This window comes from Diabrotica virgifera, chromosome 2 (genome assembly GCF_917563875.1).
Source record: "Diabrotica virgifera virgifera chromosome 2, PGI_DIABVI_V3a".
In the NCBI taxonomy this organism is placed as follows: Eukaryota; Metazoa; Arthropoda; class Insecta; order Coleoptera; family Chrysomelidae; genus Diabrotica; species Diabrotica virgifera.
The window spans coordinates 264,466,453-264,494,316 of NC_065444.1; the positions used below are offsets into that span (position 1 = coordinate 264,466,453).

The 27,864-nt window shown below is 33.4% G+C and overlaps 2 protein-coding genes across 4 annotated transcripts in view; one reads left to right on the forward strand and one right to left on the reverse strand.

Moving 5' to 3' along the window:
• Positions 1-1,398: 1,398 nt before the first annotated feature.
• LOC126880618 (cyclin-dependent kinase 11B) overlaps positions 1,399-27,864 on the reverse strand; it is a 52,899-nt gene continuing 26,433 nt past the window's right edge. For 2 of the 3 annotated variants that reach the window (XM_050644623.1, XM_050644620.1), the window contains exons 4-8: positions 25,423-25,650; positions 24,910-25,173; positions 13,357-13,610; positions 2,956-3,630; positions 1,399-1,922 (exon numbers count right to left, since the gene is read on the reverse strand). In XM_050644623.1, the coding sequence (XP_050500580.1) occupies positions 1,491-1,922; positions 2,956-3,630; positions 13,357-13,610; positions 24,910-25,173; positions 25,423-25,650 (1,853 nt within the window). In that variant the 3' untranslated portion in view covers positions 1,399-1,490. The remainder of the gene's footprint in view (positions 1,923-2,955; positions 3,631-13,356; positions 13,611-24,909; positions 25,174-25,422; positions 25,651-27,864) is intronic. The other variant, XM_050644622.1, reaches the window with a different exon arrangement.
• LOC126880619 (dihydrofolate reductase) overlaps positions 22,055-27,864 on the forward strand; it is a 29,144-nt gene continuing 23,334 nt past the window's right edge. Inside the window, exon 1 of the mRNA XM_050644625.1 lies at positions 22,055-22,123. The gene's annotated coding sequence lies outside the window, so the exon portion shown is untranslated. The remainder of the gene's footprint in view (positions 22,124-27,864) is intronic.

Sequence of the window (27,864 nt, forward strand, 5' to 3'; positions counted from 1 at the left end):
GAAACAATGTGCAAGAGGATTGAAGCTTTTGAAATGTGGGCTTACCACAGAATATTGAGGATATCGTAGATGAACAGAGTAACAAATCAAGCGGTAATTCAGCGACTAAACAAAGAAAGAGAAGTACATACTGAATATCATAAAAAGAAGAAAACTAGAGTACTTTGCCCGCGTGATGAGAAATCCGAAATGGTACATGTAATTATCCAAGGAAAGATAGAGGGAAAGCGCGGCCCCGGACGCAGAAAAACATCCTAGCTTAGGAACCTCCGCCAGTGGTATGGAGTGAGCACCAGGACACTATTTAGGTCAGCTGTGGGTGCCAATGTGTGATCGCCAATGTTCTGCGAGGACAAGGCACTTAAGGAACAAGAAAAGTAATGGCAATCACACTAAAAGCGCACAGAGAAAGAATAGAAGGGCTAAAATGGAGATTTGAAGGGATGATAGATATCATAATCTTGGTGCTACAGCCCTTAGAGGGCCTCGACCTTCTTAAGCTTTCTACGCCATTCTGTTCTGCCCCTTGCTTGCATTTTCCAGTTGCCGACTCCGATCTTCTCGGCATCTTCTGTTATCCCGTCCATCCACCTCAGCTTTGTTCTACCCCGTCTTCTCATTCCCACGGGCACGGGTTGTGCTGTTTGGAATCTTTTTTTATCATGTTCGATTCAGGGGCTCGGGCTACATGTCCTGCCCACTGCAGGCGATTTCGCTTAATTATAGTGATAATATCTTTTCCATCAAACGTTTGCTTGTAGATATTCTGCAGTTCAAAGTTATATCTAGGCCTCCATATTCCGTTCTCATAGACCGCTCCGAATATTTTGCGTAGCACCCACCTTTCTTTCAAAAATCGATAGAGTGGATTCATCTGTTTTAGTTAGCGTCCATGCCTCTGATCCATATGTGAGAACGGGGACTATCAATGTTCTATACAGTCTTATACGAGTTTTTTGAGACAGACGTTTGTTAGCTAAGTACTTTGATAGACTATGATAACACCTGTTTGCAATTATTATTCGTCTTTTTATTTCCCCTGATGTGTTATTATTGGGGTTAACCGATGTCTCTAGATATATGAACTCTTTAACTGCTTCGAAGTTTTGGTCATTGGGGATAGATAGACGAACATATATATTATTGGAATGGAGACCCCGTGAAGATTAGAAAAGCCCTGGAAGACTATCGAGGCGATAGATAGATGACATACGGAGAATAGATCATAACTGGATGCAACTTGCGCAAAATATAATTCCCTGGAGGCGTATGGAGAAGGCTTATGTCCAGCAGTGGCCGTGAGAAGCTGAATGATAATGTTGAAATAATCTCTATTTCATATAAGTATGCACTAAATTATTGCTATAAAATTAAAGAAAACTTAAGAAAAACAAATAATAAAAACGATAATGAAATTCTTTAATTTATACTTAAAAATAAAAATTATATAAATACACTTAATATATTCTTTGTACACTATTATTTTAATTTTAAAACTTTAAGCTAAACCCTGGTCCACCCCTCCTATTATCCATTCCCATTCCTAACCGGAAGCCATACCCGTCATCATCTCCATCTCTGCCCAGTTTCTTATACTCGCCTCCGCCAGATGGCGGCTTTGGACTAGCAGCTAGCGCCCTCTTGTGTCCTAGTTCGCTTTTAGCCGGCCACGTGGGGAACATTGCGGGGTCTATTGGTAATGGAGGTTCTGTAAAGTAGGCATGTTTCAAGGCATCTTCGGCGGTAACTCTTTCTTTTGGATCGTATGTTAAGAACTTGACGAGGAGTCCGATGCCTACTTCACTGAGCGTATTGAATTTTCCACGAAGGTTTGATACTGGATATTCGTTAAATTTCATTTTCTTGACTGCTGGTAGTTGGTTGAAGCCGGACCATATTTTTTCGTTTGGTGTACCTAGATCCTAAAAATTAAAATCATATTTAATAATACATATCGATATTCATACAATTATTGTCAAATTAATAGAGAAAAGAACACCAACAAAAAAAAAACAACAAAACTCATTCAAAATTGACGACAGGAATACATATTCGCTGAGAGGAAACAGTTTCCTTGGCGGATTATTTGTACAGGGCTTTGACCCACACATTTTTGTAAAATTATATCTTAGTGGTTAGCATGTAAATTTCACGTGAGTATAACCTACAACTTTTCTTAATCGTAGTCAAAATTTCAAGATAATATTCATTTTAGGTAAGCACTGATGATGATTGGTAAACCAATCGAAAACTAGTTTTGTGATGTAGCCCTTTTTAGGGATTTTAAATATATACCTTTTATAAAGGATTTTATTGTTTTTGAAGTTATACTTCTTTAGGCGCGATTGAGAGTAAAATTTCACAATACTGCGCGCATGCGCACACAGAAAGTTGTTCATTGCTAATCTTTCAAGATAGGTATGTATGTATCTGTATCGGCGCAAATAAGTCATTAAAAGAATATATTAGTGTTTTTAGTAAATGTATTATTTATTATAATTTTTGTGTCTATGAATTTGTTTTCCTCTGTAGTAAAATAATAAAATATATAGGTATAACATTTTCCACTCGATCTATTTGTCACCGTGTTGTGTAATTATATCCGAAACTTACGTATCACTTACAAGAGGCTCGGTAGCCTAGTTGGTAGAGCGTTGAATCAGAGATCGGAAGGTCTCCGGTTCCAATCCTAGACGATTCATATTTCTTTTAATTTTTGGTTGTTTTAATAAAAATTTTTTGAAAGGGGTAGAGAAGAAAGTTAGTTTAATATTTAAATAAAATACAAATGACCTGTTAAGTATATTTACTTCGTTGAAATTATATACTAGAAGTATAACCTCTTACGTGCGTACAAAGTACACACACATTCTTTTTTGTATTACATGGTATACAGCCAACTACAGAAAAGCTTTTTCCTTGTAGATTTTTAATAACTAAACGTTGAATACATACCTTAAATATCCTATTTAGCTGATCGACTTCAGATTTTCCTGGAAACAGAGCATTCATCAAGAGTAACTCCGCAAAAATACACCCCACTGACCAAAGATCAATAGGCGTGGAATATTCCTTCGCACACAACAGCAGTTCCGGTGCTCTGTACCATAAAGTAACAACTATGGGTGTGTAAGCTTTTAAAGGAGATCCATATTCTCTAGCCAAACCAAAATCACCCACTTTCAAAATTCCTTTGTGTGATAACAGCAAATTGGAAGTTTTTAAATCTCTGTGAAGTATCCAATTGTCATGAAGATGACCTACAGCTAAAAGAAGTTGTCGCAGCAGGCATTTTATCTCTCCAGGCATGAAATGTTGCTTCTTGTGCCTCATTGTTTCCATTAAAGATTTTAGGTCGTGTTCGACGTAGTCCATGACTATGAAAATCTTGTCCATATTGCTACCAACAACTATTTCTCGAACTGTGACTATATTAGCATGTTGGCCTTTGAGAAGAGTGTTGATCTCTCGCAAGGATGTTATGGGAAAACCTTCCTTTTCCTTTTCCATCTTCAGTCTTTTAAGGGCAACGATGTCGTCGGTTCTTTTGTCTCTAGCTCTATATACCACACCATATGTTCCTTCTTCTATCCTATTTAGGCACTGGAATTCCTCAACTGACCTACAACCCTGAAACAGAGGCAGATATATTTGCAAAAATGCGCCTATGAAACATATTGGGTTGTAGAATTATTAATATAAAATCCCAAATTTATTGTTATAATTCTACAGTTAGTACCTTGCATCCTAGATCAGTGCTTTTAGAGGGTATGTCTCTTTATTCAAAAAGACTTACTGCTACGATAAAGGACAATAGCAACCATACCATTTCAAGGCTCACTTGGAAGAAGATACTACTAGACTGTTCAATAAGTTTTGCGGTTCGATATGAGAGGACGTTGCTACTAGCCTAATTATATTTTATGTTGGTACACCCTTGACGTGTGTGACGTTTCATTTCAATCTGTCAATTCATTCTTTGTTAGCAAGCTATTTAGTATCGATGTCCCACAGTATTTTTTTAAAATGGAAACAATCAAGTATTGTGCAGTGATAGAATTTTTATATTTGGAATGTTTACAACAAGTGAAATTTATGAACGAATGTTGAAAGTGTATAAGGACAGTGAAAAGATAGGATGCTGAATTTAAATGTGGTCGTACAAGCCTTGAAGGTGATCCACGTCAAGGGCGTCCAAAAACCGCAACAACATCAGAAATTATAGAAAAAAAAATGACATGGTATTGGAAAATCGTTGAGTGACTGAAAGAGATTTAGTAGAAGACCTAGGCATCTCATTGGGCAATGGTTCATTGGTTCATTCAGGAGTACCACAAGGCTCACATTGCGGACCATTATTATTTAACCTCTTTATCAATTATCTATCATCTGCAATTGAAAATGTTAACTTTCTACTCTTTGCTGATGACTTAAAATTATTTCACATTGTAGAGAACTTATCGGATAGTAAAATTCTACAAAATGACTTGGATAAAGTATATGAATGGTCTATTTCAAACAATTTATTATTAAATATCGACAAATGTCATATTATTAGTTTCTCAAAAACTAACACTACAGATCTGTATGAATATAATATTGGTATAAATGTGTTGTCTACAGTTGATGAGATGAGAGATCTACGAGTAATTTTTGATAAACAATTACATTTTAAATCTCACCTGCGTGTTCTATCATCTAATGCTAACAGATCTCTAGGTTTTGTAAAAAGGAATACGAAAGTTTTTTCTGTATCCGCTCTTCGAGTTTTATATTGTTCAATAGTTCGATCATCCCTAGAGTATGCTTCCATTATTTGGTCTCCTTATTATGAGGTTGACAAAGTCGTAATTGAAAATATTCAAGTACGTTTTGCTTGATACGCTAGATTTAAATTGCAGATTATCAATAATTTTATCAACAATGATGTCCTTCAGCATTTGAATTTGTCACTTCTTGTAAATAGACGAATAAAACTGGAAATGCCTTTTATCTATAAACTAATTAACGGCTTTGTTAACTATCCTGAATTACTATCAGAAATCCGAATTAATACAACCAGTTACAACTTACGAAATCCTTCTTTATTCTTTATTGAGTATCACCGTACTAATTATGGTAGAAATGATCCGATGACTAGAGCTCTTAGGAACTTTAACACATATACTGTTGATCCATTTTTTAGTTCAATTTATTCTTTTAGGCAATTGTTAAATTGTGTTGATCATGTTTAGCTTGTTTATGGTGTTACATCATATTTTTAACACGTTTTATATTGATTTTTATTGTATATGTTAGAATTTAACTATGTCAACTATTTTATAATTCATTGTATTACTTTTTTAACAGTGGTGAAACCGTTAATAAATAAATAATTAAATAAATGGTTGCCGCATTGGCTAACAATAGAACAAAAAATACATTCGAATGGGACTTTCTCAGCAACAAGGTAGATTTTGACTTAGTCTATCATCATAATTCTGAATCAAAACAAGATGTTAAAGGGTGGTGTGAACTTGGTTCCTCAGCTCCGAAACGAGTTTGTGTCCAAAAATCGACCAAGAAGGTGTTAGCATCAGTTTTTTTTGGATGCGGGAGGAATTTTGTTTGTGGATTACTTGCACACTGGAAATACTAATTTCAGGATATTATTGTAACCTTTTAGACCAGCCGAAGGTAAAAATTTGTGAAAAAAAAAAACTCGGTTTGCAGAAGGAAAAATTCTTTTTTTATCAGGACTATACACCGTGTCACATATAGCGTGTCCCAGAAGTAGCGGAACGGTCGAATATTTCACGAAATGAACGTCGGATCGAAAAACTGAAAAATACGTTTTCAAAAATCTATGGAACGACACCATACACCACCCCCTGGAGGTGGGGTGGGGAGTAGCTTTAAAATCTTAAATTTGAATCCCCTATGTAAAAGTAAACAACTTTTATTCGAGATAGTTTTTCGAAATATTGACAGATAGATGGCGTTATAGTCGGAAAAAACTATTTATCGTGATACCATAAGTAAATTATAGAAACGGTCTAATATCTCGACAAATACATTTTAAAATGAAAAACCACAAAACACGTGTTTAATATTTTTCAAAAACCTATCGAACGACACCAAACACGACCCCCCCACCACTCCACACCTTGAAGGTGGGGTGGGGGGTAACTCTAAAATCTTGTAAGTGTAAGTAACATTTATTCGAAACATTTTTTAGAATTGTTGATAGATGGCGATAATAAATCGAATTTTTCCGATTATAGCGCTATCTATCAAAAATTGAATGGTGGGCTGCAACAATGTTGTAAGCGACAGAATTGAGATTATACAGGAGATGAAAAAAATATATTGATAAGCTATTTATGAACATACGGATACCAACATTGCGGTACGAAAAACTCAGGGAAGGCAAAATGTTTTCAGCCAGAATGAAAGATGCTCGCATTGGTCTTTGGATATACAGTAATATTGAATTAAAAAACCTCACTTTGACCCAATATGTCGCTTACAACATTGTTGCAGCCCACCATTCAATTCTAAAAAATGCTTCGAACAAAATTAATTCCTTATTTTTTACATTCAATTACAGTTATTTTAACATTTAATGTTCCTTATTTTTTGACGAGGAATCCAAATCTGCAATAAAAAATGAGGGTTCTCATTTAAGGTTTTAAAGTTACCCCCCACTCCACCTACACGGGATGGGGTGGAAGGTCATGTTTGGTGTTGTTCGATAGGATTTTGAAAAATATTAAACAAGTATTTTTTGTTTTTCATTTGGAGGTGTATGTATTTCTCGAGATATTAGACCGTTTCTATAATTTACCTGTGGTATCAATATAAATCGTTTTTTCCGATTATAGCGCCATCTATCCACAGTTCGAAAAAATGTCTTGAATAAAAGTTCCTTACTTTTCCGTAAGGAATCCAAATCTGCAATAAAAACTGGGGGTTTCCATTTAAGATTTTAAAGTTACGTCCCATCCCACCTCCTGGGAGTGGAGTGAGAGGTGGTGTTTGATGTCATTCGATAGATTTTTTAAAATTATTGGAACACATATTTTTCAGTTTTTCGATTGGATGTTCAATTGGCGAAATATTCGATCGTTCCGCTACTTTTGGGACACTCTGTATAAGCATTTTAACAATGGCTAAAATCCATAAATTGGAGTTCGAATTGTTGTAGCATCCACAGCATTCATCAGATTTGGCCCCTAGCGAATTCTATCTGTTTCAATACCTAAAAAAATTCATATGTGGAAAGCGTTTCTCATCAAATGATGAGGTCATAACAGAGGTGGCAGCTTAGGTTGTAACTGACCAAGAAATCACTTCATGTGATGATGTACTGGTCCGAACACCAGGATAACCCAAGGACCTCGTTGCTCAGAGTCGGGAGCGTAAAAAGGGGGGGTAGGAATTTAGATCTTAATTAGGGTAGCTGAGAGATTGAGATTAGACTAAGATACGACAAACGAAACGGAATACATAAGAAAAGAAGTTGGGCGCCGCGCCGTTTAAATTTTTACCACTAAATTTATAAAGGAAATACATACATACAGAGTGAGTTTTATGTATGGAAACATTCAATTATCTCGAAATCGGCTTGCCCGATTTTTATAGGTTTTGGTAAGTAGGAGTTTTCTAATGCGGCCGATATTATAGTGCTAATTACATTGTTGTCATATTTTCCGTTTTTCTATAAATCTAATGAACTTTCGTATTTCAAATGGAATACCCCATATATTTTTTGCGTTTTGAAGTTCTTAAGAAATACTGATTATTTTTCATGTTATATTCCCTAAATGCCACAATTTCGGAGTTATTGCTACATTTATTAAAAAAAAATTGAACAAATAATAAAAATCAATTTTTTTGGCCCCGGTAAACACTATTTTAGGTTGTTTGGATCATTGGGAACAAAAAAGATCTCTTGTATTTTTCCTCTAAAATTAATCGTTTCCGAGTTATAAACAATTTAAAACTGAAAAAAAAATCGAATAATGACGATTTTCAAGGTTCAAGAACACAAATTGATAATGTTATTTTTGAAACTGCGAAGTACCCAAATTCAAGCTCAAGCCTTATTTTATCAGTTACCGATAAGTAATTTGAGATTGTTTCATTTTAAGACATTGTTTTTTAGATATTAATGCAGCCCGTCGCCCGTCCTTTCATATGTACTTCATTAAAATTTAAAAAGCAGTGTTATAGAATAAAACGAGGCAAAAAATCTTATGGCAAGCTATTAGAGGAAGAGTTGGACTTGAATTTAGGTACTTTGTAATTTCAAAAATTATATTTTTACTTGTATTCTTGAACCTTGAAAATCGTGATTATTCGATTTTTTTCAGTTTTAAATTGTTTATAACTCGGAAACGATTAACTTTAGAGAAAAATAATAAAAAATATTTTTTGTTCCCAACGATTCAAACAACCGAAAATAGTGTTTACCCGGGCCAAAAAATTGATTTTTATAATTTGTTAAATTTTTTTTAGAAATTATGGCATTTAGGTATAGGGAATATAACATAAAAAATAATCAGTATTTCTTAAGGACTTCAAAACGCAAAAAATATACAGGGTGTTCCATTTGAAATAAGAAAGTTCATTAGATTTCCAGAAAAACGAAAAATATGACAAAAATGTAATTAGCACTATAATATCGACCGCATTAGAAAACCCTTACCTACCAAAATCTAAAAAAATCTTCCACGCCGTTTTCGAGATAATTGAGTGTTTCCATACATAAAACTCACTCTATACTCTATACAAAAACACACCTGTAAAAAAAAGACACAAAAAATATATACAAAAAATAAGAAATTTATACTGGACTTCATCAAAAAATAGTAAATCTTAAAAAACTCTATTTATGATACTAGATAATTTTAATATGTATAATATATACAAACGGGGTTTACAAAAATAGCATGCATTAGGTGTAATATCCTATTAATGGGACCGTGGTCTCTGATCGCTCTAATTGAGAAGGTCAAACGCAAAATTTAAAGAAAATTTAATAAAAAAATGAAAGATAATGTCTGGATTAAGTTAACTAAATTAAGTTCAATTAGACCATTGTCCACGATGAAACCGATAAAAAGCTTTTCATGTTTCTTTGATAACTAAAATAACCTATCAGTTATATATTTACAAATAATACATCAAAAAAATCTTTCTGAATTAAAAATTGTCCTTTAATTATATGATGAACTTTATATTTGCAAAATAAACCGTACGTAAAAGAAAGTTCTTTATTCACTCAAAAACAGGTCGTTGACATGGGTTCAAAAAGGGCTAAATTCGTATCGATGGCACGTGCTAAGATGGTTTACTGGGTTCTAGGTCAATTGCTCGAATGCAATTGCTCGAAATCAATTGCTCGAAAATCAATTGATCGACATGAAAATTGCTCGAAATGCAAATTGCTCGAATAAAAAAGAGAATTATGTATTTAAAATATTTATTCACAACAATGCAAAATAATAATAATACATACCCAATAAAGAAACATTGATAATGGGTAAGCATGTTAATGGGTATTTAATGATTTTAATCTTTCCCTAATACCTGGAAATTATTATAATCCCTAATTATCATAATGAGAGAAAATCAAAACCGTTATTTTTCTTATTACAGTAGACTCGCGATTATCCGAGGTAACTGGGACCGTGACTACCTCGGATACGGAAAAACTCGGTTAACACTGACATTGGTTATATTGATCGAAAAACACGTGAATAATCATAACTGTGGATATTTTAATGACAAAATTAATACAGTACTGTCTATAAAAGATAAATACATTTACCTTAATAATGTTACTGTTTAAAAAAGTATTTGATTTTGCATAAGCTTTGCTCCTCTTTTTGATTTTGAGGCGGCGATGTTGCGGCATGGTTGAAAATTGTAACTCACCTGTTCTGACTTTTGCCTCGGTTAACCGAGGGGCTCGGATAACCGAGACTCGGATAATCGCGAGTCTACTGTATTTTAAAAGTTCAAAGATATTTTAGATTTGTAATAAATACATTTTCAGCATAAATTAATATACGATTATATACGTGGAGTATCACATAATTTGTCCTATTTCAAGAATCTTTCTTATGTATATATGTATTTTATATTGTTGTGAATAAATATTTTAGATATATAATTTTCTTTTTTATTCGAGCAATTTGTATTTCGAGCAATTGTCATGTCGAGCAATTGACTTTCGAGCAATTGAATTCGAGCAATTGACTTTCGAGCAATTGAATTCGAGCAATTGATTTCGAGCAATTGCATTCGAGCAATTCACCGGTTACCGGTTTACTGACCTGATAATCGCAATGGGTCAGCTTTAAGAAAGGAAGTGATAGTGACTAAAGTTGATATCTCTAAGCAGCCTCGCCTCGGTCTGGGAACTCTTTAAGAGAGGAAAAATCTCTGTTTTATCTTTAAAATAATTCAAGAAATCTAAATAACTTACCAATTAATGAATAAGCGGCACTACACAAAAAACTGTACTATACTTTACTAAAACATACGCCCTACTTCGGACGCTAGGAAACACTTCGCAATTAGACTGAACTGGTCGAAAACTAAAGGCACTATGTGAATTCATATATGAATCTGCCTTTTTATAGGGTCGGGGTAGGTAACTAAAATCGTGGGAAGATTGAGGGTGGATTCGAACGGGACTTCGATAGTACTTGACTTATCAGTTTGTGAAAGTTAAAAAAAAACAAAGTACCTTTTCAAGTTTAATGTGACTAGTCTAGGATAAGGGTTTTATTGTAGATTAAACCAAAAAGGAACCGTGAGAAGTTAATCCATGGGAACTTAGAATAACATTATATCACATACTATTTTACATGCAAAAATGTAAACGTTATAAGGTTACAGCTCTTCCAGATTCTTACTTCAGAGATGAAATTTATAAATTGGAATCTTGTTGATGTTTAGAAAGACTATGTAACAAATAGAAGAAAACTTCTGTTGGAGTGAAAGTAAAAAGAAAGATATACTCCAACAGAAGTAAGGAAAAAAAAGAAAGAAAAGAACTGGTATAAAAATGAAGAGAGAGTGGGGTGTGTAAAGAAAAGGGTGAAGTGACTTCTACGTTGAGAAGCCGCAATAGGGAAAATAAAAAAAAATACTACTAAAGTGCAGTAGTACTGAAGAAAGGGGGATTAGAAGGGATAGAAGTAGAAGTGGGAAGAGACAGAGGCAAACTGAATAGAGTTGGCTAGCAAGAGATGCAAGAAAACCACTTGACACTCAAGGATGGATACGGCTAGTTTGCATGCCTGTCGAAGAACAGTAGCTCTATATAGATAGTAATGATGACTAAAAGATGAAATAATAAAATAAGAATAATGTACTGAAACTAATTCAACTCATCAAATCAGACATGGCAGGGACATGCGCATGACATGTCTGATATTCGTTAAAACTTTTTTATATCAAAAAAACCTAGAGCAAAAAGCCTAATGAGAAATTGGAATTTAACTTTAGCACTAAAAACATATGGCCTTGACTGTTCCTTTGCAAAGGGAAATGAATATCCTTACCGTAATATAAATTATAATGTGAAATTTAAATTATTTCTTAACTGAAATTAATATCCACAGATAACGAACGAGATATCTAGGATGGTGAATTTGATTTTATAATGAAGAAATAAAGAGAAATATATCAATATACTCACTTGAGCAAAGCAACATATCGGCGGTATTATAACCTTTTTCCTTTCTTGTAAATAAGTCTCCAGATATAACTACTGCTTGATTATTATTAGTATGGGTTATTGGCTGATGTTCGAGGCCTTTTAGTTATATTTTCCCAATTTTGCCCAAACTCCGTCACCTAAGTAATGACGATGTGTTGCCCCTTTGCGAGTTCGTGACCAACTAAACTAGCAATCGACAATAATCGATTTTCTTTCTATTGGCGCGCCTGTGCACCGAAAAGTCGTTGTTGGATCTTCGCGGGCGTCACCCAAGGATTTTGTAGAGGGGTGTATTTTAATCCAATTTTAATTAAAGTAATTTAATTAGTAGCGTGATCGCTACATTCTCCCTCTTCTCCAGCAAAAAAGGAAAACTCTACAAGTTTCCTTTTTTTTTATTTTCCAGAACTAACTGACGCTAGGCGAACCTGAGGATGGACACGGTAAAGAAGAAACGTTGTGGTATAAAACCATAATTATGGTAGGCTCAACAGCCATACTATTTGCTGAGGAGACAGAACAAAAATCAGGACGAAGTCATACAGACAGTATAGAGGCCACGCGAGATATCTTTAATGGTATTTGCAGAAAGTATAGAACATAGAAGGGATGTGTAACTAACCGACATACGTAACTGACTGACATAAGTTATTCAACAAGATAATTTACTTTAATTTAGTAAAACCAATGATAGAGAAAAACGAATAATTACACGTTAATCACTTATATTCTAAATATAATTATACAACCTTATAGAGTAAGTCAACTCTTAACACTACTTACTATCTACATTCTCATGTGTTAGTAAATCATCATTAAAACTAAATTACAGGTATTTATTAACAACCTCTAACACAATATTACCAAGAACCATACACAACAATCAAACTACAACACATCCTATCAACTTTACCCAACATTGACACTAGAGCGAACAGATTCTATGAATCACCCAAGAGTTCAATGAGGGACGAATTCATCAGGACTAGTTGAAACTACATTACTACAAACTTAAACATATATGATATGGTTCTGGATATCAACAACATCTAAAAACCAAGGTAAAAGATAATCCATAACGTCTACTTGCTTTCGTAGCGATAGGAAGACACAATCTAGGTAAAGATACTAGCAAGCCCACTATACTCATGGTATAGGGTATGCTAAAAAGTAAAGATACTGGCAAGCCCGCATCTACTCATGGTAGAGGGTATGCACAAAAGGTAGAAGATAATAAAATCCCAACTGTAATACCTAAACTGTACTATTGACGTGGTCCAATTCTTTACTCACGACAAGAACAGTGAAGGACAGATTTTTAGGACTTTATAATAATCAAGATAAAGATAAGATATATATTCAATCAAGATATAGATAAGAGATAAACTCATCAAGGTAAAGGTATGAGATAAACTCAAGGTAAAAATAAAGCTAAACTCACTTCAGATAAAGGTAAAGAATTTTACTAAATAATAATTTTACTAAATAATAAAGTTTATTTCAAATCATAAAATTGTGTTTTTCTTATCGAACCGCACAACTTATTGAATAGCCTAGAAACATCTCATGTTCTAGGAAAATATGGAGAAGATAAAATAATAACCTACATCAAAATAGGACGAGATATTATCCAAACATACCTGTACAGCAGGAAGATATGGTGGTAACGATTCATCAACTTTAGGTTTAGGCTTATCTGTCGCTTTGTCATCTTTATCTTTCATATCCATCTCCATGTCATCGTCGTTATCGTCACTCTTCGGTGTTCTCGAATCTGAAGCAGACCGCGACCTAGATCTATCACTTTCACTTCTACTGACACTTGGACTACGACTTCGGCTTCTACTTCGACTTCTTGTTACTGATCTCTTATCGGAATATGGACTATCGCCACCTACAATGTAGAAAAATTTATATAATATTGGATATTGATCGACTTCACGATTTTCCTGTAAATATCGAAAATTCATGACATGTGGTGTTCATTGTAGAGATAGTTCAAACACTCCTGACTATGGAGCTGCGCGAAGGCGGGTCAAAATTCACGTAAAGGCAGAAAGGTTATATTGGAAGTGGAATTATACTAACCAAACTGAAACGTTCTATCTTCGACTGCAACCTCGAAATTGTCGTGTTGGAATTCAACTTTATTATTTTTGTTAAGTGTTAGAATACACATGTGGGGTCTTTCTTCATGGGTGAGCCAATTCTCGGAATGTATAAGGGCGATAAACTCTTACCTAAGATTGCACATGTTACAAGGGATGTGAATGCCAGAACTGTATGTTAGTGTTAGTTCTGCGTTCGATCTTTAGTCTCGAAGTATACGTTGTAGAAGACACATCTTAATTTCTTTGTTTGTATATTATTATAATACGGCTCGGTTATAAAATAAATAGTTTGTTTACGTTTATTTGTACCTTTTATTATCTGCTATTTCTAATATGACGAAATTGTTAGTGTTGGACTGAGTGATAAATAAAATTGCACGGTGCATAACAAAAATGATTTTTATGTGTATTTCGTTTATATTTTCAATGATTTTTAATAAATGTTTTCATTTTTCTATAAAAAAAATAACCAAAAAAATATAATTTAATTATAATTCGACAACGAATTTAAAAAAAAATGTTAACATTTCATAACTACGTATCTACCTATATAAAATAAGTATTGCAATTTTTATTTTTATCAACAAAAATTATTTTTGAAGTTATTCTTCTTTTGGCGCGATTCACAGTAAAATTTCATAAATCTGCGCGCATGCGCACACAGACAGTATGGCGTTTAGTTGCTAATCTTTCAAGATAGGTATGTATGTATATTATGTATCAGCGCAAATAAGTCGTTAAAAGAATATATTAGTGTTTTCAGTAAATGTATTATTTATTATAATTTTTGGATTTGTCTTTCTCTGTAGTAAGATAATAAAATATTATGTAGGTATAACATTTTTATATGTCTATTTGTCACCGTGTTGTGTAATTATATCCGAAACTTACCTGTCAATTCAAAGTAGCTCCGTGGCGTAGTTGGTAGAGCGGTGGGTCAGAGAACGGAAGCACACGGAAGGTTGCGGGTTCCAATCCTGGTCGATTCATATATTTTTTTAATTTTTGGTTGTTTTAATAAAAAATTTTTGAAAGTGGTAGATAAGAAAGTTAGTTTAATATTTAAATGAAATACAAATAACCTGTTAAGTATATTTACTTCGTTGAAATTATATAATAGAAGAATAACTTCTTACGTGCGTAAAAAGTACACACACATTCTTTTTTTATGTTAAAAAAAGTTTTAAAAATGTAAAATTTTATGTTAAAAAAACACGATGTATAAAACAAAGATTTCAAAAATATAGGCTCAAATCAACATAAATCGTAACATATAAAGTACCTAGTTTTAGAAAAAAAAAAAGATTTTTCAATATCAAATATTAACCAATTCATTGAAACAGACTGCAAGAATTTTTTGTTTGCACCAGTCTTAAAAAAAAAGAAACGAAAAAATTTTATTTAAATTTCCTTAATGCGCCCCTATGTATTTTAATTTATGATAAAGTACCTACCTTTTGACCGCTTTTAATAAATTTGAATACGCAACAGGTAAACGGGAGAAAACACACAAACTTATTGAAAATTAACACCTCAAAGTCAAGAAAACAACTAACAATTTTCAAGTCGATATTTTCACGTTGCATAGTACAGTGCGTTCTGCATGGAGGAGGGACTAAACCAAATTTCGTCTACTGCGCCGTGGTCAGGAGTGTGTGCACTATCTCTAATACCTTTAAGGATAAATTATTTAAATTATCATCTGAACTTACATTAATTTGTTGTTGAATTGACTCTTTATTATTGCCAAAAATATTTTACTACTACTATCGAAAAAGACATATGAACATTTTTTATGTATTCTAATTGTAATGTAAACTTATGTGCTTCGCAAATGTCTGTTAAACTGGCCAACAATTTCCAACTTTTTGACAAGTGTGTAAATAAGATCCTAGAAAATATTAGATGTAAATAGCTGTTTGAATATTTTCTTTACAACAAAAAGTTGATGAGTAAAATGAAAGAGTGACAATAAAAACTTAATGTGCTGATAAAGCTAAATCGTCAGAAATTGTAATTATAGTCCAGGAAGTTTTCTATGTATATTTTTCTATATAATAAATAAAATATACAGGAAAGAAATAAAGCACATAAGAATTACATGCTCAGACGTACTAGAGACAGAAAAACAGAATTTGAGAACAAAAGACGAAGAGCAGATAAACTGTGCAGGCAGAAAAAAAGAAAGTACGAAAACCAACGGATACTAAACATAGAGAGTGAGTTTCAGGAAAACGAAACACGTAGTGCATACCAATTTATCAAACATTTAAGACAGGGATACAAACCGAAGACTAGCCTCTGCAAAAATAAGAAGGGTGAAATCATTAGCGATATGGACGAAATTAAGATAACCTGGATGACATATTTTAAGGAAGTATTAAACAAAGGAGCACAACCACCATTACAACAACAGAGGCAGCAGCAGGAACGACAGGAGGTACAACAACAAGAGCTGGGGGAAGGTGAAGAAGAAAACGAATTAACTAGACCCCAACGCTAGAGGAGGTCCACACGGCAATCCACATACAAAAAAGCCATAAAGCACCGGGAATATATAAAATACCGGCAGAACTACTCAAGCAAGGAGGAAGGAATTTGACACAACAGATGTACCAACTAATACGAGAGATATGGATAGAAGAAGAAATCTCCCAACAAGGGAAGAAAAGTATAATCTGCCCTATTCATAAAAAAGGAGACAAACTGTTGTGTCAGAATTATAGAGGCAACTTTTTACTTTGTTCGGGATACAAAATATTCACAAACATCCTTAATCGAAGACTTCAACCTCTCACGGAAAAAATTATCGGGGAATATCAAGCAGGGTTTAGGCAAAATAGATCTACCATTGACCAACTATTTACAGTTAAACAAATACTAGCCAAAGCATGGGAATATTACATGGACGTTTACAATCTCTTTGTAGATTTTAAACTATTTTAAGCCTATGATTCAATAGATAGAACAATTCTACCTAATATATTGGAAGAATTTGGCATACCATCTAAATTAATACGACTAGTGCAAATGACAATGACAGAAACAGAAGCACAGGTATGTATTCAAGGACAGATCACTGATGCGTTTACGATAACGCAAGTACTGAAACAAGGCGACGGACTGGCTCCAACGCTTTTTAATCTTGTTCTTGAATATGTAATTAGACGGATGACGGTGACCGGAAATAACATACTTACAAACAAATCTACCCAATTAGCAGCATACGCAGATGATATAAACATAATGAGCAGAACAGTGAATGCAGCGGAAGAAACCTACGTTGAGTTGAAACAGAGTGCAGAAGCAGTAGGGCTAGCAATAAATACAAATAAAACAAAACTACTCATACAAACCAGATCAAATAGACCGGCGCAACAACACTTTATCGACGATATAGAACATGTGAATAGATTCACGTACCTAGGAATGGATCTGGTCGCAAGCAATGAAGAAGAACCGGAAATAAATAGAAGGCTTGTGCTAGCAATTAAAGCCTATTTTGCGATGGGCCACATATTCAAATCGCGAGACGTACACCGGAAAACAAAACTCCGGGTCTATAAAACAATAATCAGGCCCATAGTAAGTTATGGCTGTGAAACATGGGTGGTGACACAGAAATCTGCCAATGCATTAGATATGTTTGAAAGAAAAATATTACGTAGGATACTGGGCCCAATAAGTGAAAATAACAACTGGCGAATTAGGTATAATAGAGAAATATACGAGCAATATAGCGAACCGTCTCTGGCACAATACACTAAACTGCAGAGATTAAACGGTGGGCAGGGCAAGTGGTCCGCATGCATGAGAATAGAATCCCCAGAAAATTGCTAAATGCAAGAATGCAGGGAAAAAGACCTGTTGGAAGACCTAAAAAGAGATGGGAAGACAGTCGATGAGGATCCCAGGAACTTTCTGGGAACGCGTTCATGGAAAATAACAGCGGTAAATCGAAATGATTGGAGAAGCTTGTTGAAGGAGGCCAAGGCTCGATTTGGGCTGTAGTGCCATTGGATGGATGGAAATAAAATGGAAACTTGTGCCGAGTATGATAACCAATTTGACTAAAACCAAGTTTTTTTCTGTGATGGATGCAAAACATTTTTGGTGATGGATGCAGAGCTGTTGAAAGAAGTAATATGAACTTAAGTGCGGGGGTTATGGTTTGAAATCAACATTTCAAGAACATTTTTGTGAATTTTTTTACACTATGGTGGAATTATTTTATTTTTAAATTAAATATACATATTCAGTTCAATTCAAAGAATATTCAAAACAAATTTCAAGGCAATTATTGAAAAATAAGCCAACAGTTGCAAATTTTTGCCAACGCCTAAAAAAATGGATTTTGTGGTGGACATCAGAACTCGTCAATAGATGATGTGAAACACAAAATAAAAAAAAAAGAATGTGTGTGTACTTTGTACGCACGTAAGAAGTTATTCTTCTATTATATAATTTCAACGAAGTAAATATACTTAACATGTTATTTGTATTTTATTTAAATATTAAACTAACTTTCTTATCTACCACTTTCAAAAATTTTTATTAAAACAACCAAAAATTAAAAAAAATATATGAATCGTCCAGGATTGGAACCCGCAACCTTCCAATCATTGGCCCAACGCTCTTCCAACTACGCCACCGAGCTTCTTTAAGTGACACATAAGTTTCGGATATAATTACACAACACGGTGACAAATAGACATATAAAAATGTTATGCCTACATACATAATATTTTATACAGAGAAAGACAAATCCAAAAATTATAATAAATAATACATTTACTAAAAACACTAATATATTCTTTTAATAACATATTTGCGCTGATACAGATACATACATACCTATCTTGAAAGATTAGCAACGAACTATTACTGTCTGTGTGCGCATGCGCGCATATTTATGAAATTTTACTCTCAATCGCGCCTAAAGAAGAATAACTTCAAAAAATTATTAACTTATGAGTTTCTCGAGGTATCGCTATCGAGTTTTTTTTAGTATGATATAATTTTTGAGTTTTTGACATCACTCAGAAGTCAAAATAAGAAAATTTTCTGTAAAAAATGGTGAAAATCAACATATTTATTATATTATTAAACAAAAAATAAAAATAAAATAAAAAATATTCAAAAATGTCTAATTTTTTAATTACAATGTCAACAAACTTTTGGCAAACCATGTTTAAAGTTTTGCAAATTTATTTTCAATTTCTTTTTTTTTCTGTCAAATCGTAAAATGATGCACACCGGAATGTTTTTGAATCGCGGAGTAATTTACAAAAGAAAATGAGAACAGCTGTTAAATGTTTCTCACTACGCTCAAACGTGTGCTGGCGCGAATCTGCTTAATATTCAACATGCTATATTTCCGGTATTTTTGATCCGATCAATCTGACCATACCCCCTCCCTTCTTAAGGCCGGCCGTTGTATGAAAGAGAGGTCCCCTACTAGCAGTACAACAGAGAGAAAAGATTCTTTCCTGAGAGATGCTGCCTCTATCGGAGAAATAACGCAATAGATATCTAAGCGAGGCCGCAGACTGCAAACTTTTTCGTCGGCCGATAGTTTAGTTGGGGTCGGCCGATAGTTTAGTTGGGTTCTTAATCAGTACAGAGAGGTATGCAGGTGCGCACATTACACCGATTCAGTCTCGGCCGACAACTAACGCTAGGAGATAGGAACAGCCCAACCCGACTAAACTATCGGCCGACTAAAAAGTCTGCAGTCTGTGGCCTCGCTGAGACGCAGGGGCGTAACAGAGGCCCCCGTAGCATGAAGCTTGCGGGGGGGCCCCAATATATCAGGGGCCCCATTTTGTCGTCTAATATGTAAAAATGTGTTATTGATATATTATTTTACGCATGCATACGTAAAGTTTTTAAGCAGTGCCTGGAGATCTTCAAAAACTTCCCTCGATTCGATTTAGCGGCGCAAACAATGCAGAAAAGCGTCCAATCAAAATCGCTTACTCTAAAAACGCTATCGGCGACTATCGGTCATCCAGATTTCAAACTGTGCTTGGTGTAAAGCAGAACTACATGAAAATTTTAGAAACACTGTCTAAAATAATATTAACTACCCCAGATCTTGAGTAGAGAATGACAACTAATGATTAAAAGAGTAAAATAGAACATTTTGAATTTTTCTTCTTTTATCTATTTTCAAAATAAAGTAGTACTTTTACATAACTGTAAAGAATTTTTGTCAAATCTTTAGGCAACACTATACGTCATTTTTACAAGAAACCAAAGATTTTGCTACTAATTGTGGCCTTCTCTGTATTAAAATCAAACGGTTTGGTAGAGTTAAGAAGTATCCTGATGAATTCTTACATGATCAATTCATCTCAAACCCTGAAAAAATACCTATAATATTATATTTCTATTATATAGTAGGCGTGTTTTTCGGAAATCTCGATGTAGTTATTGAACAAATTCAAGCTGGATTTATAAGTATGTACAAAGTGGACAACGATTTTAAAGTTTTACATCTTAGAAGTGTATCATAACCGCTAGTTCAAAGAGATATAGGTACATATTTCTAAACTTAAATTAATAAAACCATACCTTCGTAGTACAATGTCAGAAGCACGGTTATCTTCTCTAACGCTTATAAGTACATATTGAAAACAAAGTTGCCATCAGATAGATATTAATAAAATAATTGTAGATAATATATTCGCTGATAGTAGTGCACGAAGAAAGTTGTTAATTTCATAGAATGATACTATGTAATAATGTAATAATTTAAAGAGTGTAAGCGCCAAATTTAGGACTAATGTTTTTTAAATGCATTCATTTTTTTCGAATCCTGAGAAAAATAATAAATATTTTTGAAAAGGTTAAACGCAAAATGAAAGATTACATTATTACCGAGGGCTAAAAGTCCCTTAGAATAAACAAAAGTCTCTTTTAAATGGGATATTTGAAATTAAAAATCATACTAAATGTTTTTTTAATCCCTGTAACGTATTGAATTAAACATTAAAGTTTTCAGGATTCATATGTAATATTTCATTTGCGTTTAAATTTTTCAAAAATACTAACTAGTTTTCTCATAATTAGAAAAAAATGAATGCATTTAAAAAGCATTGGCACGAAATTTTGCGCCTAGGCTCTCAATTTTTGTTTTATTTTATTCTATACCAATAAAGATCAAAAATATAATAAACAGTGCATAAATACACTAACACATATACGTTTTTGTTATACAAGACGCATTTAGTAATTTTTTAAAGGGGGTCTCATTTCCAATTCTGCGGGGGGAGCCCCGACGGAGTTTGTTACGCCACTCGAAATCGTTTTATATATCAGGTGCGAACTTTTAATTTTCTAGGCGGTTTAAGGACGGGGTCTCGCTGAAAATTTTACTCGGATAAATACTGTGCTCGTATCTCGTGGAAAAATCTAAACCAAAAGTATTGGAGAAATCTATTTCGCATATTGGTTCATCATAGTTTGTTACCTACTTCTCATGTCCAAATATTATAAAATTATACCAGGCACTGGCGGATACAGAGGGGGTGTCATGGGGTCATGACCCCCCCCCCCCATAATTGTAAACCCACGTATCCTAAGGTTGGTAAGACTAAGTCACCTTGCATCAAAGATAGGTAATTAATCACCCTCAAGACCCATGACCCCCCCCCAAACAAAATTTCTGGATCCGCCACTGATACCAGGGAAGAACAATTATATCACTCAAATTTTTCTAATTGTCTATTTTTATTAAAATGTAATATGTATATTAAAAATTGATTTATTTATGAATTGGGTAATATCTTGTGTAATAAAACTTGTAAATTATCATTTATTTTACTATTTCTTTAAATTGCCCCAAAAGCGGCTTACATGAAAGCAAGCGGCACGCGTCTAGCGAGCGGCGAAACTTCAAAGTACCGCAAAAGCGGCTCACATGAAAGAAAGCGGCGCGTGCCATGCGAACGCCTAATTGGCAGGAGGTGGTACCGGCGGCACTACAATCGATTCCTACTGTAAACAACTGGGAACAAGGATCGAGCAGTAAAATCAATGATAATCCTTTGAAGATTTTTGGCGGTGTTTTTTAAATAGCAGCCGCGTTTGCGGTAGGACGGCGGCAATTAATATTTTAATTTGTCGGCTGTTTTCAAAAGAAACTTTATATTTAAATAGGGCTGAAGAAGCCCGACTCCCGACTCTTTCATTGGTCATTAGGTAGTCGTATCGTTCCTAGTGGTTGTTCTAGTTAGTTCTGAGTGTGTAATATATTACAATTTAATTGTGTATTGTGCAGAGTGAAAAAGAGGTAAAACTTAATTTAAATTATCTAATGTTACTTGAATCTAAATTTTATGAAAACACCAATTTTCGACTTTCTGAATTAATTCAAAATTATTTTTATTTATTAGAATTTAACTTATTATAAATATTTTTTGGTTGTTTTAAAATTTTATATTTCAAGAAAATAAATAATCGAAATTGGTATTTTAATAAAATCAAAGACATTCAAGAATTTTTTAATCATAGTTTATCCTATAAATTAAAAAGTGTAGAGTTTTCGATTTCCCAATTTTTCGATTTTTTAATTTTATTATTTTTCTATTTTTCGATCTTCCGATTTTTACGTTAGTACTCTATACAGTATGACTAGAATAGCAAGAGACGCCAAGGTCAGATGCGCCTTTTTTTTTTATTACTCTCGCTTGCAAACGGTTTAGTAAACTCATATTCGTCAAGTACCGAAATTTCCAAAGTAAAGTTTCAAACGAGCCATTACGCTCCTGAATTTTTCATATTCATGTAATTTTTTTCGTAGCGCCATCTTATACATAATGGCTATATTAACAGAGCTTAGATTCTTACAGATTCCTATACTTTTTTCGTATTATATGTCCAATATTTACGTTTCACATGCCAATTTCCATTAATTGCAGAAATTTATTTTAAAAGTACACCACGCAAAAAGTACTTTATTAATTCACATTTTTTAACGTTACATCCTTCCATTACATATATTTTAGTTCTAGACGGAATTTTATCATGAAATTCATTTAAACACTTGAGTGATTTAGATATAAACGCTCTTATATTTATTGAGAAAAAAGCAAAACTTTCACATTTTTTTATAAACAATACACAACAGGTAGGATAGCAAAAATATGGCTGTAATTAGCGAGATATATTGTTAGTAGGTTAAGCATTTTTCGGTATACATATATGCTCTAGATTATGAGTGGTGTACTTTATAAAGGTGATGGGATCGCCTATACTTATAACATTACCAATGGCCGGCCTTAACACTAATATATGCTTATACAGAGAGAGTCTGTAAAGTGGAATAAATTCAATATCTCAAATACTAATTGTTTTTTTTGGAAAATGCTCAGACCCGTCGATTAGTATTTCAAATTGTCCTTTTTGACATTCAATAAAAATGTATACAGGGTGTCCCAATTTAGAGATATGACGTCATCGTCGATTTTCTTAAATGGCAACACTGTCATTTTGATAGCTAATTTGATAGGGTTTGTAAAGTTATACATAACTGCAAAATATCAAATTTTTATTCTCTACCATTTACAAGATAATAGAAAATAACAAAGTTATATCTGTAATTTGGAATATATTCAATAATTAAAATACTAACTGTTTTTTTGAAAAATGCTCAGACCCGTCGATTAGTATATCAAATTGTCATTTTTGACATATAATAATAATGTATACAGGGTGTCCCAATTTAGAGATATGACGTCATCGTTGATTTTCTTAAATGGCAACACTATCATTTTGATAGCTATTTTGATAGCGTGTGTAAAGTTATACACATCTGAAAAATTTCAAAATTTTATTCCCTACCATTTACAAGATAATAAAAAATAACAAAGTTATGAAGAACAAGAAGTAATCAAATAATAATTGAATTTATTTATTTCAATTAAGCAAATGCTCATAACGTTGCCCATTGACAATTTGACAATAATTGAGGGCAACATTATGAGTTTTTGCTTAATTTATTGAAATAATTAAATTCAATTATTAGTTGATTACTTCTTTTTCATAACTTTGTTATTTTTAATTATCATCTAAATGGTAGAGAATACAAATTAGAAATTTTGCAGTTGTGTATAACTTTACACGCCCTATCAAAATAGCTATCAAAATGACAGTGTTGCCATTTAAGAAAATCAACGATGACGTCATATCTCTAAATTGGGACACCCTGTATACATTATTATTATATGTCAAAAAGGACAATTTGATATACTAATCGACGGGTCTGAGCATTTTTCAAAAAAACAGTTAGTATTTTAATTATTGAATATATTCCAAATTACAGATATAACTTTGTTATTTTCTATTATCTTGTAAATGGTAGAGAATAAAAATTTGATATTTTGCAGTTATGTATAACTTTACAAACCCTATCAAATTAGCTATCAAAATGACAGTGTTGCCATTTAAGAAAATCGACGATGACGTCATATCTCTAAATTGGGACACCCTGTATACATTATTATTGAATGTCAAAAAGGACAATTTGAAATACTAATCGACGGGTCTGAGCATTTTCCAAAAAAACAATTAGTATTTGAGATATTGAATTTATTCCACTTTACAGACTCTCTCTGTATATTAATTATGAACTAATTATAATTTGCAATAGTAACAATTAAATCCTTTAATCTAGGGAAAATGAATCTGGCTTACGGAGGGACCGCAGACGTTCGGATACAATTAATTAGCGTCTCTTTGCAAAGACAATGACGGCGACTTTGCAAAGTAACAAGACACTTACTCAACACACACACTACACATTACTCCCCTGAGTTAGTGATAAGTAGTTATAATCTAAAAAATTATTATGAAATTGACTGGCCAGTTGGTTGTGAAAACCAGTGCCATTAAAACACAAACACACACACACAATCTGGCTTAAAATTAATAAGTAAATAACGCCTTGAAAATGTTAAAATTGACAGAAAATAATGCTGCACCATAAAGACTACTGTAAATTTAGCAGAGTTAAAGAAAAAACTCTCATAAATATGGTGTTGATACTGAAATAAAGTAAGAAAATAAAATTAATATTACCTTTAGACCGTGAACTGCCCCTGGAGGAGTCGCTATGAACCGAAGGACTCTTGTCATAAGCAGGACTGTGATCACTTTCGTATGACTTGTGTTGATAAACTTCCGGCTCCATATCTGAAGTGTCAGACACTATGACAGGTGCGTCTTCCACTTTCTGTCGCTTTCTATAAATATCCTCCTCCAGTTTCCTTTTAGTTGCCTTCTCCAAATGACGACGCTCTCTTTCCATTCGGGATTGTTCTTTTAACCTGGCCATTTCCCGTTCTAGAACAGAAAAAATACATTTAAAGCAGACTTAAAAAGAAAGCTCCTTATAATATGAAAGAAATTTGTCTCTATTACAACAAAATAAAGCTAAAACTGCGTTACACTTGTCTTGTTCTCGTACACTTTAGCATGATATAAAACCTTTCATTCCACATTCCTGTTGACCTTGGTATTTCTAACTTTTAAATGTGATCAAAAGATAAAAAGATTACAGCTAAGCAAATAGAAAAGTAAACTAAACATTACCCGCTTCCATGAATTTTTGCTTTCTCTGTTCCTGTTCAGCCCGTTCCTCTTCAGTCATTTTCGATTCATCCTTATCTTTTCTTTGCTTTTTATCCTCGGTGGTGATATGAATAATTTCTTTAACTAATATTCCTGCTTCGCCTTCCAACGGATCAACATTGCGAGATTTGTGTTTTCTCTCTTTATGTGAAGATTTATGCCTGGAATGCCCAGCTGAAACAAATGAATCTAAAATAGTTTAAGAAAGCGTTATTTATCTCTAAGTAAACTTAGCAATACCCATTAATTAAAAGTATCATTTACAAAATATGAGAAATCTTTAAGTGTGTAACATACCACGTAATAATGAAAGTCATCTACAATTAACATTAACAATTTGGCTGCGTTTAGAGGTATTATTAAACTTACGTTGAGTGTGTTAAAAGGCATATCGATGGCGTAGAGTGAAACCCTCGTATGTCAAAAATTGCAAATTTTACAGGAAACAGTTAAAACTGTTTTTTAGTTTAGAATATCGAAAAATTTAAATATTTTATTGGATAGTATGTTTAAAGGGCAATACTTTTTTAGGTTACACATTACTTTTTTAAAAAATCATTACTATGACGTAGTACCGTGACTTACGTGATTTTCACGCAACGTGAGTTAGTATTTATACGAGTATTTCATGCATTATGAAATAAGCAATACGGTATTAAGCGTATACTTTTATTAACAGTTTTTAAAAAAATAAGTTCACAATGCATTAAAACTAAAACTGATTATCTTTTAGGATAAAACGAACAAATAATAAATTCTTAAATCAAACAAAATTACGAAAAAGTTTATTGTTAGTGTGGTAGCTCATCATAAAATGAATGAATATCTTTTGGAATGACCATCTTTAATTCTTGAAGATGATTAAGTTTCTGTATTTTAATAGAATTTCTTTTGGTGTATAATTGCATAAAGTTGTCAGAGGCTTCCGGTTTTTTAATGCGCCTGGGTAAATTCTCGTAAGGATCTGACAATTTTTTCTTCACTTGCATCGTACCTTCAGGATGGTATTGTATTGCACACAAATCCACTACAACAGGATCTCCAACACGGTTACCAGGACGTATTGAGTTTACATAAGGGACATCTTTAAATTTTAAGAAAAAGTCGTATTGCAAGTACTTTACTTGGTATGGTCTAGGATGCGTACGAGCTGTCTTGCACACTTCTACGTATCCTGCTATTGAATAGATCTCCCTATTTCTTAGATGTCGTTCAATCGTGGAGTGCATCGAGTCACACTCCATTTGGGTGTGACCCTCTTCTAAAAACTTTTGAGTAATAATTAATCCTGTTTTTACTGACGCCAGAAGCAATCCATTAGATAAAATTGCATTGCGGTTTTGGTATGATCAACCATCGCTGAAGAAAATTACCTCTTTTACTACAGTTCTGTCAATATTATGGATAATGAAATCATACAAAATACTGAAAAATTCGTCAGCATTAAGGCCTCCGTGTGTCTCGTCCCACAAAAAAGCAAAATCCGTCATGATTTCCTAGATTATAAATAGTTAGGTTGTGTACAAGAAGTTTCGTTTTGTAATAAAGTGCCGAAGCTTTTAAAAAAGGGCAAAGTAGTACGGCTTGTAGGTCAATCGTAAACACCACTACAGATGGATCTTGATTTTCCTTGTCCTTGTCTTTCTCCTTCCTCGCCTCATCTTTACGCTCAATATGCCTATTATAAAAAATCTCAGTAATATTTTTTGTTCTGTAGCCACAGCAGATATCGCACTGGTCTTTTTTTGGTCGGAATAAAGATAAATTTATTTCATCAAAAATGCCTCTACGAGAATTTGGATTATCTGTTCGCCTTTGTTTAACTTCCTTCTTCAAAACTAGTGCTTTTATAAAACATTTTTTTTTCCGGACGACTCATATTCCAGTAAGTAGTAAAAATATTCTGCCTTAAATTATCACTTACAGAACTGCACTTAAAGAATGCAGAAATTGTGTGGTTACATCGAGGTTTCAGTTGTCTTGATGCCCTAGGTACATCAAAAACAATTTTTCCTTGTTCTGTTTTTCGTCTACCAAAATATTCTTCTCCCTTATTTCTTTGTAATCTTTGTTTCTCCGAAGTCCAGTTGTCTTTACTTGCTCGTCCTCGTTTTGCTCGTTTTGTCTTCGTATTAGTCATTATTGGTAAAGGTGCTTCATTTGATAAATTTTGTCTTTCTTCATCAGGTTCAGACTCCGATTCTGTCTCATCTTCTGGGTTGAATAGTGGATCAGCATCAGAGTCATCGTTATCTTCCAACAACTCCATTGGGGAAGCCCTACAAACACCTGTAGACGTAGAGGGAATGATATTGTCTGTTTCACTATGTACATCTTCTGACGATTCATTTTGTGCTAAAGCTAGCTGCACTATAGATTTTCCTCTAGATGACCTGAAATTAA